The 16,435-nt window shown below is 34.8% G+C and overlaps 1 protein-coding gene across 2 annotated transcripts in view; it reads right to left on the reverse strand.

The window, feature by feature from the left end:
- Nucleotides 1-579: 579 nt before the first annotated feature.
- Nucleotides 580-16,435, reverse strand: part of LOC129264450 (mucin-5AC-like) — a 31,633-nt gene continuing 15,777 nt past the window's right edge. For both annotated transcript variants that reach the window (XM_064102604.1, XM_054902326.2), the window contains 5 exons: nucleotides 14,942-15,026; nucleotides 12,091-12,198; nucleotides 8,587-8,658; nucleotides 5,588-5,686; nucleotides 580-4,019 (listed from right to left, as the gene is read on the reverse strand). In XM_064102604.1, coding sequence (XP_063958674.1) covers nucleotides 3,812-4,019; nucleotides 5,588-5,686; nucleotides 8,587-8,658; nucleotides 12,091-12,198; nucleotides 14,942-15,026 — 572 coding nt within the window. In that variant the 3' untranslated portion in view covers nucleotides 580-3,811. The remainder of the gene's footprint in view (nucleotides 4,020-5,587; nucleotides 5,687-8,586; nucleotides 8,659-12,090; nucleotides 12,199-14,941; nucleotides 15,027-16,435) is intronic.

Consider the following 16,435-nt stretch of genomic DNA (forward strand, 5'->3'; position numbering starts at 1 on the left):
CTTTTACGCACGACAGAGCAAGTGCATTATTTGTTTTATAAAATAGCAACACAGAAATTTTTTTTTTTAAAGTTACAGTACAGTTTTGTTGGACTTCTACCGCACTGGTTTGCTTGAGCGTGCAATGTCAATTTTCTTTGCGCACCTTTTGCACTGCCGTGCAGTGCACAAAAAAAGTTGGATGTCATGTGACGCGTATTGGCCAATCGCGATGCTTGAAATAATACACATATTTTATAAACTTCATTACATCATCATCATTATAACCTCCATTACCATCACAACCTCCATCATCAACATAACCTTGCTTCATTATAACCTCCATTATCATCATCACAATCACATCCTGCATTATCATCATCATTATAACCTCCATTATCATCATCATCATATACTTCATTACATCATCATCATTATAACCTCAATTATCACCATCATCATCTCATTCTGGTTATAAATTCTTTTAGAAATCTTATTAAAATTCACGTTGCAGCCAGTTGGCTACATGGATAAAAAAAAAACTAACCAAAAATGGGTCAAAATTTTTCAGTGAATCAGAATTTTTGGTCACAGAAGACGTGTAATGGGCATAAATTTATTTACCGGTACTCAGCCATATGATTTAAGACTATTTCAGACAGCATGAATAACAAACTTTGCTCTTTGCCATTCAAATGCAAGTTAGACTTTCATAGTGATATCAAATCGATTCATAAAATTTTCTCCTGATTTCCAACAATTCTAATGGCTATACTAATTCTGTATTATCTTCACTCACCCTTATTTTTTACATTCCGTTCATATAATTCAAAATTGGTCTTCCATATTCTCGATTGTAAGTTGGTATACTGAAATATTGTACATATAAACTGTATTTATATGGCTATGATTTTTTACATTTTGTGAATTTATGAATGAAGTTGCAATCAATTAAACGATATATATATATCTTTCATGATATTGAGTCATAAATATTTTGGATATGAATGATCTGATGAGAAATTTCTAGACATGTCATAAAGCCTATTACATCTACAATCTTTTGCTACTTGTATAAATAATACATGCTTGACAAAGAAAATATATTATATCATAATATATTTGACACTATATGGATACACATAATGCACATTTACAAAATAAAATACATTTATACATATATATCTGCAAGTAACATAAAATCTATACGACACCAAACACTAAGAAACTTGCTTTTTAACAATATCAATACTATATTTTTTACACTAACATTTTTAAAAGGATTTTTAAAAGAGACAACTTATTTTTAAATGATTAAATATGAAATTCATCAATATCAGGTAATAAAAACATTAAATCCAAAAAGAATATGAATGTAAAAAATATATATAAAATACATGTCATAATCCAATATCACTTGGAGTATATGAAATAATCAATTGCTGGTCTAATGAATGTTACAATTTCAAAAGTACAGTAGAGCCAACTCTTACATGTTTGTAGTTATCACAGTCAGTATCCAAATTGTACTAAAAGCCTTCACTCATCCAAAACTGCAATTAGAGAACGCTCACACTACACAAGCAAATGTGATTGGATTTGAAAAGAAATTGCATGAGCACTTGATACATGAACATTCCAACCTATAAAATCTGAATGAACAAAGTTCTGAATAGTGATATAGATGACAAAATAAAAATTCCAGTGTGTTACAACTTACAAGCCTCCCCATAGGAATAAAAAACAAATTCACTTCCAAACAGGGGAATGGTTATTACATCATCATCAGCTGCAACTTGAAGTCAATTTGGGCTTTACTCCGACCGAAGTACTGGAGCAAAGCAGAATTCTGATTTTAGTATTCCTAGCAAAGCTAGTATGGCAAACTTCAAATATATCTTTACTTTTTGGAACTTTCATATTTAATGCACAATGCGATTTGTTAAAAATTGTGTTGTAGGCGGATCGTGTAAGTGTGCGAAGAATCTGTGCGCAATAAGGTTGATTTCTGCAAATATCTTCTGTGCCATGGGTGAGAAATCAAAACCTCCTTATTAACTCCCAAGAATTGCTTAACGAATTAATCTGTTATAATGATAGTAATAATGACAATGATATCTGTATTTATAGCACTCTTTTCTGGGATACAGAGCAAAACTATTATTACCCTGGTTTTAGCGAGCTACCACTTTATCAGTAGAGCTCAATGTATTCAAGGAATAAATCCTACCGGGTACCCATTACCTCATCTGGGTTGAGTGGAACACACAGCAAATAAATTTCTTGCTGAACGAAATTACACCATGACTGGGATTTGAACCCACGATCCTCTGTTTGAAAGTCCAAAGACTAATCCAAATGGCCACAGGACTCCACTGTATGAAGCTACCCGAACTTCTTCTGCATCTTGTACTCCAAGAAAGCAATGAACCAATTTTCATATTTTCACTCAATTTTATAGCAAAAAGCTGAAGCTTACTACCACCAAACTATTTCTTATAAAGTTGGGTCTGTTTTCCTTTATATCTTAATAAAGCTCAAGTTTGTTTTTGTCCCAGTGAATTATTAATGCATGCTTAATGAAGGATAAAAAGTGAAAAAGGGACTATATACATTTTGTAAATTATTTTAAAAGGATGCAAGAAAAGGAAAGAGAATTGTAGTACACAATATATATATATAGTAACAATAAATATTATAGAGGTCTAAAACTTTCATGATACATACTTTTTCATGATACTAGTATGAGAAAAAATGTAATTGTGGTTAGAATGAACAATCCACAACTACCAAAATGCTTCACGGCCAACGACACATACAATGATTTATATCAACCTAATGTACATTTTCTTACATTGGCACACATAAGATGGGTATTGTTAAATTCAAGATTATACATTGTACATGTATTACATATCGTCAAATACGACAAGTCAATGACCACACTTACTTAATCTTTAATCCTGTCATAAAGTGTCAAGTTTTGAAGCATTGCACTGTCAATAACACAGAAGTATGTCCACGAACATTGCTCAAACTTTACAGATGCTGTATGCCAAGCTAAACACAGAGAGCTAGAGTATGTGTTGCGACATTCCTGATATCATATAACTACGCTCAGTACATTGAGATATTGACATAGGAAATCATCAATTGCCAGCAAACACTTATCAAGACTACATCAATGGGAAGTACTGTCAAACCTGTCTATAAGGCCATCCAAGAGACACAGAAAAAGTGGTCACTGAAGACGGGTTCTATATCAAACTTCTGAAGGTTTCCACGGCGAAGAAGTATAGTGTGGTAGGTTTCACGGTACACCATGTATCTTTTTTTGGAAAGTGTTGGTCCTGAAAAGGACCACCCAAACTCGACGTTTCGACAAGTGAATTCTTGACATCTTCAGGACAACAAGAACCTTCCTGAACAACTTCTTCTGAAGACAACAGGAACACAGTTGTCGAGACATCGAGTTTGGGTAGTCCTTTTCAGGACCAAAACTTGCCCTAGAAAGATACATGGTGTACCGTGAAACCTACTACACTAGGTTTTATATTAACACATATTCTTTTTAAATGGGAGACAATTTTAGTAGCCACTAAAAACAGGTTTTCTCGTAGCTGAGTTAATTTTTCTTTTCCCCAAAACTATAACATCACAGATCATGGTGGCATTGCTAGTGGGAGGATCTCCATGATAGAAGTAGCGTTCTGGACATTTTAATGCTCGTAGCTATATTAGTATTATATTTAATATTTCTGCAGCTTTCATTGATCTGTTCAACTGGTTTCAGAGGTTTCACCCTCGTTTAGAATATCCTAGGACAACAGACTCATAGCTCTGTAGACAGTGGACCACTGGTTCTTGTAAACATAGACCCCTTGGCAAGATTAGGTTCAGGTCCATTGCAGTTATTCTGGTCTGGCCCTGTTACAAGGGTGGGATCTCTGCCGGTCTTCTCCACGGGTCCAGTGATATTCTCTTTATTTGGTCCAGCGAGGTATTCCGGATTGGGTCCCATGTTCTGCATATAATCTTGCCTGTGAGGAAAAAATGGAATGAGTCTTTCATGCAATTGTACAATAATAATATATCTCAATATATAATTTTTAAGGCACCAATTACCTAGTTACCTATTCAATGGTGCACTATATTACCCCGGCTTCAGCTCCAGCTGCTAAAGGAGCTTGGTGCCTTTGAGGAATTAATCCTTACCTGGGTTGAGAGCAGTATAATGTGGATCAGTTTTTGCTGAAAGAAATTACAACATGGCTGGGCTTCAAATCCACGACCCTCTGTTTAAACTTAAAGGCAAGAGTCAGAACCAACAGACCACAACGCTCCAACAATTGTTTCGGTGGCTTGGGTCTAGTAACACAAAGTTGAGCAATCAGTTGTATGCTTGATAATATGATTAATTGTGATGATTAATTATGTATAATCCGAAGACTCCTGGAGCTCTCAATAATGCACTGGTCAAACTCCAGAATTGTATATCAGATATAAGACAGTGGATGATAGTGAATAAGCTAAAACTAAATGACAAAAAACTTATTTTTTTGTTGCGGCCTCTACTTATAACTTGCGCAATCTTCCAAATGTTCAACTTGATGTTGATGGTACAATCATTAGACCATCAGAAAAAATACGAAACCTCGGAGTCATATTTGATTCCCGCATGTCAATGTCGTACCATATCTCTCATATCTGTAGCACAGTCACTTTTTATTTAAGGAACATTTCTAGAATCAGAAGGTTTATTGACCAGTCTGCCTGTCACAATGCTGTTCATTCATTGGTTCTGTCTTGTATTGATTATTGCAATGGGCTCCTTTCTACAATTCCCTCTAATCAATAAATCCGTATTCAATGACTACAAAATTGGGCAGCACAATTAATTTTAAAGGTTTCCCGAGATCAACCTTCCCAACCACTCTTTGATTCTCTTTACTGGCTTCCTTTTAAACAGAGAATTACGTTCAAATTACTCTTGATTGTCTACAAAACACTGAATAAACAGGCTCCACAGTATTTAAGTATTAAACTGCTTGAATCTGTATACACCAACTAGAGCACTTAGGTCGGCCAGTGATCACCTTCGCCTCACATATTAATTAACTCGTACATTAGCTGGTGACAGAACTTTTACGGTGTAAATGTAATCAATGTAATCATGGAGAGATTTTGTTCCCCTCAATTTTCACAGATACTCTACTCCCAAACAATCTTAATAACCCTTGCTGTTCGCGTCCTTGTATTCATTAGCCACAAATAACAGGACAACAAAATAATAAGAAAAAATAAACAAAAACTCTTTTGAAACTCAATTGCTTGCTACAAATCATTCACATAAAATCTAAATATTTACTTATTTTAATGAATAGGGACAGTGATTTTCTATTTAAAACAAGGTGGTTCATGAACCACGAGTCTCACCTGCAATTTCATTTCAAACTTGATTTAAAATGGAAATTCGGATTTGTTATAGAAAATGTACACAGCAAAATCATGAAAAGTAAAGAACCAACACAGATTTTCCGTTTTGATTTATCGGTAAACAGAAAATCCCTGCCCCTACAAGAAAAAGACATGAAGAAATTGAACTCACAGGAGATTGTTTCTATCAGGTCCTTGGACCGATGATTGGTCTGGTCCCTTAGCTCCGGTGGTACTGGTGTGAGATGATGGTGGGCTATATACAGGATAACTGAAATGAAAGAAGAAATGTTATCAAACATGAATACATGAATGTAAGTAATTCTAATAATTCAAATGATAATAATAACAATAAGAGTATGTAAAACACACATCAAAAAGGGCATCTTAAACTCAAATTCTTATTAAGCTGCCTGGTTAAAAGTGAGCCATTAGCAGCGTAGGAAATAAATGAGAGCGACGGGCGATTTCGCCCTCATGAGAGCTCTAATAGCCCCTAAATTCCCCCCAAAATGCATGCTTTGGGGGCGACCATTCTTTTCAGAGTCGCCCCAAGATCTGTCACAAACAGTATTCAATATTATAGCAGAATGATATTTGCATTTAAGGTCTACTGCATAAATGCTTGTTGCCCCTAAAAAGTAGCCCTTAAAATGAAATAAATAGCCCCCGAAATTCTGCAATCGCCCCAATGTCGTGAAAAAGATAGCTCCTTAAAAAAAATGAAAATAATTTCCTACCCTAACTACTAGTGACGTGCTCCCTTGAAACCATTAATAGTTTCACTAAATTATTTTTGTGATTTTTGTAGTGCTTGAAAAAAGCACATCCTATGCTATAAATGATGTATAAAATTTACAAACAACAATCCACACCAGTACTTGATTGAATATAGAAGGAATTCACTGATGAAAGCTCCAGAGAACAAGGAGAAAATGAGGTTTGAATGTCAGGATATACTAAAGCATGCGATGTGTACAATGGGCAATCTCTGTAAAATTTCCAAGCTGTCCCCCCCCCCCCCGCAAAAAAAAATGGTGTCAATAGTATTTCATCTTTTACTTAAATTTACAAAGTAAAATTTTGACACAATAAAAAAGGAGAAATACCCTTTCAGATTATTAACTTAATGATATTTTTGGGGCTATTTACAAAGAACCTTCCTGAGATATACTTATTGTTGGTTTTGAGTGGCTGGTAAAATCTAATGGTTCCATGACATTTGCTCCGGCGACAACTGCTCCACTGTAAATTCAATACACTATTCGAATGACCAACTTCATCCCTGGGTTAAATACTATACCCTATTCTAAACCTAACCCTAAATCTAACATAAAACCCTAATTGCAACCCTATCCCTATCAGTGAAAAAAATACACGGGGGCGGCGGGCGAATTCGCCCCGGAAATGCCTAAAGTCGCCCTCGAAATCAGCCAAAATCATGCTTTCAGGGGCGACATAAAATCTGAATGTTGCCCCCGAAATTATTGCCGAGTGATAACAACTCAACGACCCACTAGCGCCATAGATATGCTCGAGCTCCGCTTACCATTTAAAAATCATCAAAATCCACACTCGAAATCATGAATAAGCCTTGAAAATAGCGAGGAGCACAGTTTCAAATTCCGAAGTTGCGTCTTTTTTTCTGTACCACGTATTTCCACACACATGGTACCAGGTATGGAAAAAAATCAACGCGACGGTCGGGAAACAGTTGCATGTATAGGGGTCCATTATGACTACCACCATGTGCAATTTCTAATGCACATGTTTCCCCTCCAGATATCACAATTCTGTGATAAAATAATTCGAATTACACAGGAAATAAATCCCAGAGTCTAGTAACCTATCATTGGTGAGTTGTCATTCGGCTTTGCTTTTCAAAACGGCCTATTAACATCCAAAATAACTTACCTTATTTATTAATTATAACTTAAAAATCATTTGTTTTATTTTTCTCAGGGATGTGGTAAATATCAGACAATAAATCATCAAACAAAGCTCCATCTATTTTACAAGGCCGGCGGCAGGCGCACGCATTGGCACTTGTATTAGCTAGCCAGTCTGAGCTCTGTCTCTCTGCCAGATCTCTGGGGGACAATTCGCTCAGTAAGGGCCTCAATGATGGTGATTTTCTTTTTCAGACAGAGTTTACATTTCAGGTATATTATTCAAAACTGCCAATAATGTTTGATGATTTCTTCATTGTCATGTATATTTAAGTTCTTAATGAATACATTCTCACCAAATTTAGACTCCCCCATAGAGAAATGCAATTTTCATGGAGATCTGCGTTTTCAAAGAACTTCACGAAAAGTTATGGTATGTGGGCCTTTATTACATGTACATGGCCAAGTACAGGAATAGACGGAGTAGAAATTAGATATTGAATTCATTTATATCCAAGTCCAACTCACAGTCACACCCACACACACACACACACCCACACACCCAAGATTCTAAGCATGAAAAAAATAACTTAAAAAAATCATACAATTTATATTAAACAAAAAGTAATAATTCATTAATGAGTGAACAGGTATTCCTAAAAATACAAAAAAGTAGCATTCAAAAAGAGCCCCCGCAATGCAAATAGTAGCCCCCAAAAGGTAGAAATGGAGCCCCCGAAATTTGACAAAAAATTTAAAATGGAGCCCCTGAAAAAAAAAATTATTTTTTTCCCTGATCCCTATATCTTATACAAAATAAAGCCCGGAGCAATTGTCGGCGGCGGAGCAAATGTCGTGTCACCAAATTTAACATCCTGTCTTCAGTTAAAGCTACTGTTTCCAGCACTTGGTGACTGGCTCCTGAGCACTGACGTCAAAATTAACCTGGTAATTAATTTCATGCTACAGGACCTCCGCATGAGCGGTGCGTTGGCTTAGTTGGTAAAGCATCCATCTCACAACCGGGAGGTCAGGAGTTCAAACCCCGGCCGCATCAGACAAAAAAACGTTAACAGATGGGCCCATGATCACTTTGGCAAAATGAATTTTCGGAGTATTTCTATTTCAGATTTATATTTCGAACAATAAAATATGGGTTTTCATGTTAATTTTTAAATGTTTTTATTCATGTTTATATGTTTATTTACATACCGGTATATAAAAGGGGTCAACAGAAGAGAAATTAAGGCACAAATTTTATTTGTAATAACATTATTCTTACTTTGATTTCACTGGTGAAGAATGAGCTTGTTTCTTGGGACCACTGAGTGTCTTCTTGGAGGGCATTGCAGATCTGAAATGAAATAAACATTTAGTTAGATAAATCGCCTTCCAGCAGGAAATGTGATAACAATTCTTTCAAAAAATTGCAAAAGCATGCTACCAACAAATTTCATTAAAAGTGTACTCCAGGCTGAAAATATTATTTAAACAGATAAAGTAAAATCAGACAAATAAAACACTGAAAATTTCATCAAAATTGGACAAAAAATAATTAAGTTATGACATCTTAATATTATGCATTATGCAATGAGCAAGCTGATGATGTCACATTCCCCTTGTTCTTTTGTATTATATGATATTATACTTATTCAAATATTGTCCACCAAGAATGAACAAAACTTGGATTGACATCTGATGCAATGTGTAAGATAATCTTTGCTGCAACTTACTTTGTTACAAGGGAGACAATCATACTTTAGTACATATCATTTTTTTAACATACAATTTCAATTTCTAATTATTTTCAGCCCAGAGCTCCCCTTTAAATGAATTAAAAAATGTAGCAAGCAAACAAATATGAAAAGGAGGGAGGGGGTAGAGGCTGTTTCGAGTGACCAACCTAACCTAACCAGGATAGATACAATTTCACAGGCTATAAGGTTTGAGCACAATGGTGGGCCACTCTGCAGTATTGTCTACTGGTCACTGGTATAACTTTAATCAGAAGTTTGTTGATAATAAAGAGAATGAGAAAAACATAACTAGCACTGATTGGGGAGGGGAGGGAACCCAAATGTAATTAAAATGACGGCATATGATATCATTGTCAGTATGTTCATCAATCATAATGAATTGATCACTATTCAGACATATTCAGACACAGCATTAACATATCAAACTAAAATACACTGATATCTGCCACACACATCTCCTCTTATCAAATATCACACTTTCTCTTGATAATACCAGTCTATGTATCATACTTTCTATGCAGTACTTGAATGCACGAGCGCTGAAAGGCAGCTTGAGCTAAAGCCGTGGTAATAATAATAAATATCAATGCTCCTCGGAATAGATTGTTTCTAGATAGATGGCGCAATACAAATGCCTATTATTATTATCATTAATACCAGTGATTATTACCAGTCTATGTACCATACTTTCTATGCAGTACTTGTATAAATCTACCTTGTACATGTACATGTAGTCAAAGTCCATCCATAGCTAAGCAATACTCCACTACAAGGACAGCTCTCTAAAAAGACATTTTATTCAAGTCAGGTCAGGAGACTCTTCTCTCTGTCCGCAATATTTACACAATTTTCCCAAATTGAGACAAATAAAAATAAAAGGCAGGAAGTAGAAAGGCGATTCCTTGATTTCATGATCGTTCACTTCAGCAAACAACTTCCTCAACAGGACTGTATATTACAATCATCAGAAAAGCTGTACCACAAAAGTGACTTAATACACATGAGACCTAACCTTTGTACCTGTTCCTTTGTGGACACACTCTTTGCCATAAAAGGCTATCATGTCAGAGAGATTTCAAAGACAAACTATCAAATAAGACAAGGTAAAAAAAAAAAAAACGAGCTGCAAGTATAGTGTTGGGAAGAGTTGATGTTTCTTCAAAAGATACATGTATGTTTTTTAAGAATAGGTTGGATCTCTAATCAGACACGTTTCCTGTTTGGACATGCAGTGATGATGTATAAATCAATGCATGCCATGGCATTAACACACTGAAAAAATAATTTAAATCATGTCATCTCACTACATGATCACAGTACAAGACATTCTGCAACCCTAAATTAATGCAATATAAGCACATACATGTACATACTCCTATAATGTCAGGAATTACAGTATGGAACCAACTTAAAAGTTCTCTTGAAATGTCACCTACTTTACAAAGTGTTAAACACACTCTTAAATCTTTACTAACTGCAGATGAGGTGTAAATGAATTCCTTGAGTAAACATGCATATTCAACATTTAAAAAGAAACCATTCATATGTCATTTTTTTCAAACAAGGTTTACTTTTTGGATAATTTGGTTTATGATTTTTCTTTCAAATTTACTTCATATCATTCTACGTTAGTTAAAAAAAAAATCAAAATTCAAAAGTTTAATTAAAATCGTCAAAGTTGAATATCACATGAGTATATTTAACAAGGTTGCCAATAATAATTATTTCATACATGTTTATATTCTTCTGTATAATTTATGTAGAAATTGTTTATTACTATGTCATAGGGGGGGGGGGGACCAGTAATCTCTTGTCTCAATCATAATGTTGGCTTTTCAGCCTACATGTATAGGGTCTAATCAAACTTAATTTATATGCCAATCATTTTGTATACATGCATGCTAAATCATTTATTGCACAGCGCCCTCTTCATTCAGATTGTGTCAATCTGGGCAGGTGCTCACATTTAATTATTATTTGAAATAAATTTTTTTTCTCGTGAGCTCTACTTCTACCCAGGTTGACACTTCTTCTTTTTAATTCTTGATTTGATTCTAATTTAATTTGTTGTCATCTTCAACAACTATATAGTTGTATTTTACTATTTTGTAGTACATGTATGTATGTTATCTTTGTAAAGTCACATGGATTGGAAAGGAAGACCTTCGGGTTATAGTTATTTAGTTAATCTTTTTCCTTTCCCGGCATCCATGTGACTCTCCTATTCCTATTGTTTGTATATGTTGTTTATGTATTTGATTATGCCGAATAAAATAATAATAATAATAATAATAATATATTTTTCATTACTTGTTTATTATTACTGCAATTTGTTGCCACCCTGTATAAAGATCAGAAAAATGAATAAATGAATAAATTACGCAATAATTAAATAATAAATAAATAAATTAATTAATTGATTAATTTAAAAACATTAAAAAATAAATACATTAATAAACATTAAAAAAATAAAAATTAGATAAATAAATAAATAAATAAAAATAAACAAATGTGAACACATGACATTGCATCTGATTGGCCAGAACAAATAAAACTGAAAATCACTATTTGCCAAAAGAAACACTCCCGTGATCCACCACTCACACATAGATAGCCCTAATATTCGAATTACATTCACTTTGTGCCTTTCCCAATACAAGCGCTGCCAATGTTCATTGTCATGGGAGGCTTGTTGGTCCACCACTATTTCCTTGGACATAGCATGCACTGTAAGAATTGAAAAATTTAAGACATCTTTCTCCAAGGATGATGAATTCCAATCGCAGGGAAGAATAAAGATTAATCAAGAAAGCAAGCAGTAAAACCAAAGGAGATCTGTATTCTGTAGTATTAAAATGTGGTTGGTTATCACAGTGAAAGAGAAACACTATAAAGAATGCAAAGTACTGAGTACACTGTGGTGGACCAAATATCTCAGGATTAGCAAGAATGAGTGGTGTCTCAATTAGGGTGCAACTTACCCAAATGTCTTGTAAAATGCAGACAATTTATCTTAAAATGTAACTTACTTGGAGGCTGCCGGTTTCTTAATGGCCATGGAGCTGCTTGCAGCTGCAGTTAATTTCTTACTGGGTGAACTCACTGCTGCACTTGTTGTAGGGCGCTTCTGAGAATCCCTGGAATCATGCATAGTACAAAAACAAATATAAAATCATAAGAATACAAGCTAAATCTCGAGACAATTATTCACATTAAACCTGCATAAATCATTTACTAACATGCACTGTTTGGAGAAATCCTTCAGAAAATTTTTAAGTTCACACTCAGACAGCATCATAAAAAAACTTGCCTTCTATACATGCATCTGATAAGCATAGAAACACCTAGGTAAGTGATCTGCGCTATGCAAGCACCGATGTACATTAATGGATAATTTCCTTATCTTTGTTTTTTAACAAAAATTTCACCGTAACTGTAGTATAGGGAAGTATATTCTTTGATAGCAAGCCAGCGCCGTTTTATAACAAGTGGAATGCCTCTGGCCGTCTCACCTGCATCACGCGATTCAATATAGCAGCAGTGCTGATTTTGAAAACTACTATAACTCGCACAAGATGTTCAGTGATACTTGGTTACTCTTATTTCCACGTTTTATGAACTAGACCAATACACTTATAGAGATATGATGGCAATTCAACAAATACCCCCAACGTGGCCAAAGTTCTTTGACCTTACATGACCTTTGACCTTGATCATGTGACCGGAAACTCGCACAGGATGTTCAGTGATACTTGATTACTATTATGTCCAAGTTTTATGAACTAGACCAACACACTTTCAAATTTATGGCTGTAATTCAACAAATACCCCAATTTGGCCAAAGTTCATTGACCCTAAATGACCTTTGACCTTGATCATGTGACCTGAAACTTGCACAGGATGTTCAGTAATACTTGATTACTATTATGTCCAAGTTTCATGAATCAGATCCATAAACTTTCAAAGTTATGATGGTAATTCAACAGATACCCCCAATTCGGCCAAAGTTCATTGACCCTAAATGACCTTTGACCTTGGTCATGTGATGTGAAACTCATGCAGGATGTTCAGTGATACTTGATTAACCTTATGTATAAGTTTCATGAACTAGGTCCATATATTTTCTAAGTTATGATGACATTTCAAAAACTTAACCTTAGGTTAAGATTTTGATGTTGATTCCCCCAACATGGTCTAAGTTCATTGACCCTAAATGACCTTTGACCTTGGTCATGTGACATGAAACTCAGGCAGGATGTTCAGTAATACTTGATTAACCTTATGGCCAAGTTTCATGAACTAGGTCCATATACTTTCTAAGTTATGCTGTCATTTCAAAAACTTAACCTCAGGTTAAGATTTGGTGTTGACGCCGCCGCCGCCGTCGCCGTCGGAAAAGCGGCGCCTATAGTCTCACTCTGCTATGCAGGTGAGACAAAAATCAATTCATGAAGATGATCTTAAAACAACTATGTACTAGCATTCTTGTTACGAACCACTCCAAGTCCTCAACTACAGATATCTGGACAGGTTTCTAACCTGTAATGCCACATTCTCAGTAGTGCACATGTAGTCTTGCCCTCTTGAATGACAACATACAATTACATTAATCTTCATATAAAACTACAATAATGGTGTAATCAAGTCGCTAAACCAGTATTTTTCCTCTCAAAAAGATTTAGTTGTATATACAAATAGGCTGAATTATTCTCTGTATTACTAGATACATGGATTATCAGAAGGTTTTTGACTAACAAACATTTTGTCAATGAGATACCACAGTGCTGGTCAAATCGCTCCCCTTTATCACAGAAAATGTGAAACTCAAACCATGACCATAGTAGGAGTTCTCTTTCTCACGTTGTATATTCCCATCATACTGGTGTATAATGCATACCTGCCAACCTTTGATAATAAAAACTCAGTATCAAAGCTATGAGGGCACTGAGCGCCTGAGTGGGGGCGCCTCCTCCCCCCCTTCCCCTGCTCCGGTGAGTGTGGATATGTGTGTGTGTGTGTGACTGTAAGATAAACTTTGATGCAAGTAAGTTCAAGAAATTAAGTCAAGATCTAAATTCTACACCATCTTTTCAAGAACTAGCCTGGATAATATCAGTACACAATCACACACTGCTGTTTTATTCCACACAATACTGACTTACCCCAAAAATCGGAATTGGAGTTCAAAAATCAGAAAAATTCTGCCAAAATCGGAATAGTTGGCAGGTATAATAATGGATTTCAAAGCAAGCATACAATCATATCTTAACACCAGCAAGACATCTTCTATGAATGTTATGAATGTACACATGAAATCACCTACAATATCAAGACCTTGGTCCGTAACGCAATGGTTAACGATTAATCGCTAAATGAAATGGCCTATCAAATTCATTGTTGCATATGCACTTTGCTCACTAGACAGACTAGGAACCAATCAGAATTGCTCTTTCAAATTAGCGATTAATCGCTAACCTTTGTGTTACGGGGCCCAGCCTCTTATTCACTCATAATTCAAATCCCCCTGAAATATTTCAGAGAATCCTTCAAATAAGAAATAAAATTCAATTCAAATAAAATTCAAAGTATTTTTCAATCTATCATGTAATTTAGCGGAAACATATCCTTCCTGGGGTGTTATAACCTCACATGTTTTGGTTTTTTGGTTGGGGGGGGGGGCAGCTTAGAAAATGCTGTACATAGCTTTAGTAACATGGCAACGATGACATTCTTGGCAAAAGAATATTGACATTCATGTAATTAACTCCAAAATCAAGTTTTTTCTGATCTGATCTACTAATGCATGACATTAAATCAATCAAAAGATTATCTCGATAAAACTAGGGAAATTTAATTAAAATGATTATTGTCTTTACTTACGATGTAGAGGGAGCTGTAGTACTCCTGGATGTAACAGTACTGGTGCTTGACGAGGGCCTAGACTCAGGGAAAGTCACTACTTTACCTGATTAAATAGATTTTAAAAAAAAGTTATCTTAAGACTTTGTCTATCCCTTGAGTTGCAGAGATAAAAGACTGAAATGGAGATAAATGGCTAAAATAAACATGAATTCAATAAAATAAGAATTTTATAACATATTTCAGGCTATGAAAAGGCAAATATATCACATATGTAGTTATTGGTAGGCCTTTACAGGGATATCTGAAATGTGAAAGAAGTACAGAATTTCACTGGTCATGGGTCCTTGATGCATTAGATGTTACTTTTATCACAACTTTGGCACTTAATGTAACTTCTATGGTAGTGATGCTAAACAGCGAATCACCACTGGGTGGCAAAGTTACTATTCCTGGAACAGGGCTCTGCACTTTTAATATACAGTAACTGGAGAGTGCCTGAGCAGGGAAAATGTTCACCCCTATTATACTTTATAAATCCAGGGAATAATTTTGCTTTACAAATTTGAATAGCATTTTGGTCATTTAAGTGAAAAGCTCTCAACTAAGTAATGTACAGTCCTATGTAAAAATATGCTATACAAATTGCGATACCGGGAAAATTATTCCCTGAAATCAGTCATAGATATGAATTTAAAAAAAGTTCCTGTTATTCTTAGATAGAAGATAGAGTAGCAATCGAAAAGACTCTCAAACATCAATCTTTCACAGACCGATATATTAAAGCAATTAAAATGGCTTCTTAACATGCTTTCAAGTTTAAGAAACAGATACAATTTGGGAAGGACAGAAAAGTTCAATAGAAATAGACAAAACACTCAAGCAGAATTTTAAGAGGCATGCAAAAACACGGTAAATCACAACAACAAACTAAGCAATAATTTCTCTAGAAGAGTTTGTGTCATGCAATAGCAGAATTTCATTAAATAGATACATAAATGAAATATTAAAGCCAAAGTATAACACAAAGACTGGAGTAAAACTACAACTATTGAAAATTAGAATGCTTGTTTTAAGATCATTAAACTTGAAACAGATTATAAATTCATCTGAAATACATTTTAGGTTCCTATCATTTTTAAAGAGAAAAAAAGAGGCAAATAACAAAAGATTCAATTTAAGTTTGACATTATTCAATAAGCATTAATGTTTGAAATGCTTGAAACTAAGTTTCTGCAAAAGATTTGACATCAAAATGTCTTATTTCAGGGAAATAATGGCATCTCAGGGAAATAGCATCTCAATTAATAATTTAGTTTCATAAAATGCAAAAAAATCTTATCTGAGAAAAAAACATCTGTAATAGAGCCATCCTCTAAAGGTGTCTTCAACATCTATATGCAATATTTTGCATTAGATGATCAGTATACAGTAACATGTGTAACCTGTAATCATCATACAGTCTTGCATTACATAACACATCATGTCTAACCACTGTATACTGGCCTAGTTATT

Source organism: Lytechinus pictus, chromosome 7 (assembly GCF_037042905.1).
Source record: "Lytechinus pictus isolate F3 Inbred chromosome 7, Lp3.0, whole genome shotgun sequence".
Classification (NCBI taxonomy): domain Eukaryota; kingdom Metazoa; phylum Echinodermata; class Echinoidea; order Temnopleuroida; family Toxopneustidae; genus Lytechinus; species Lytechinus pictus.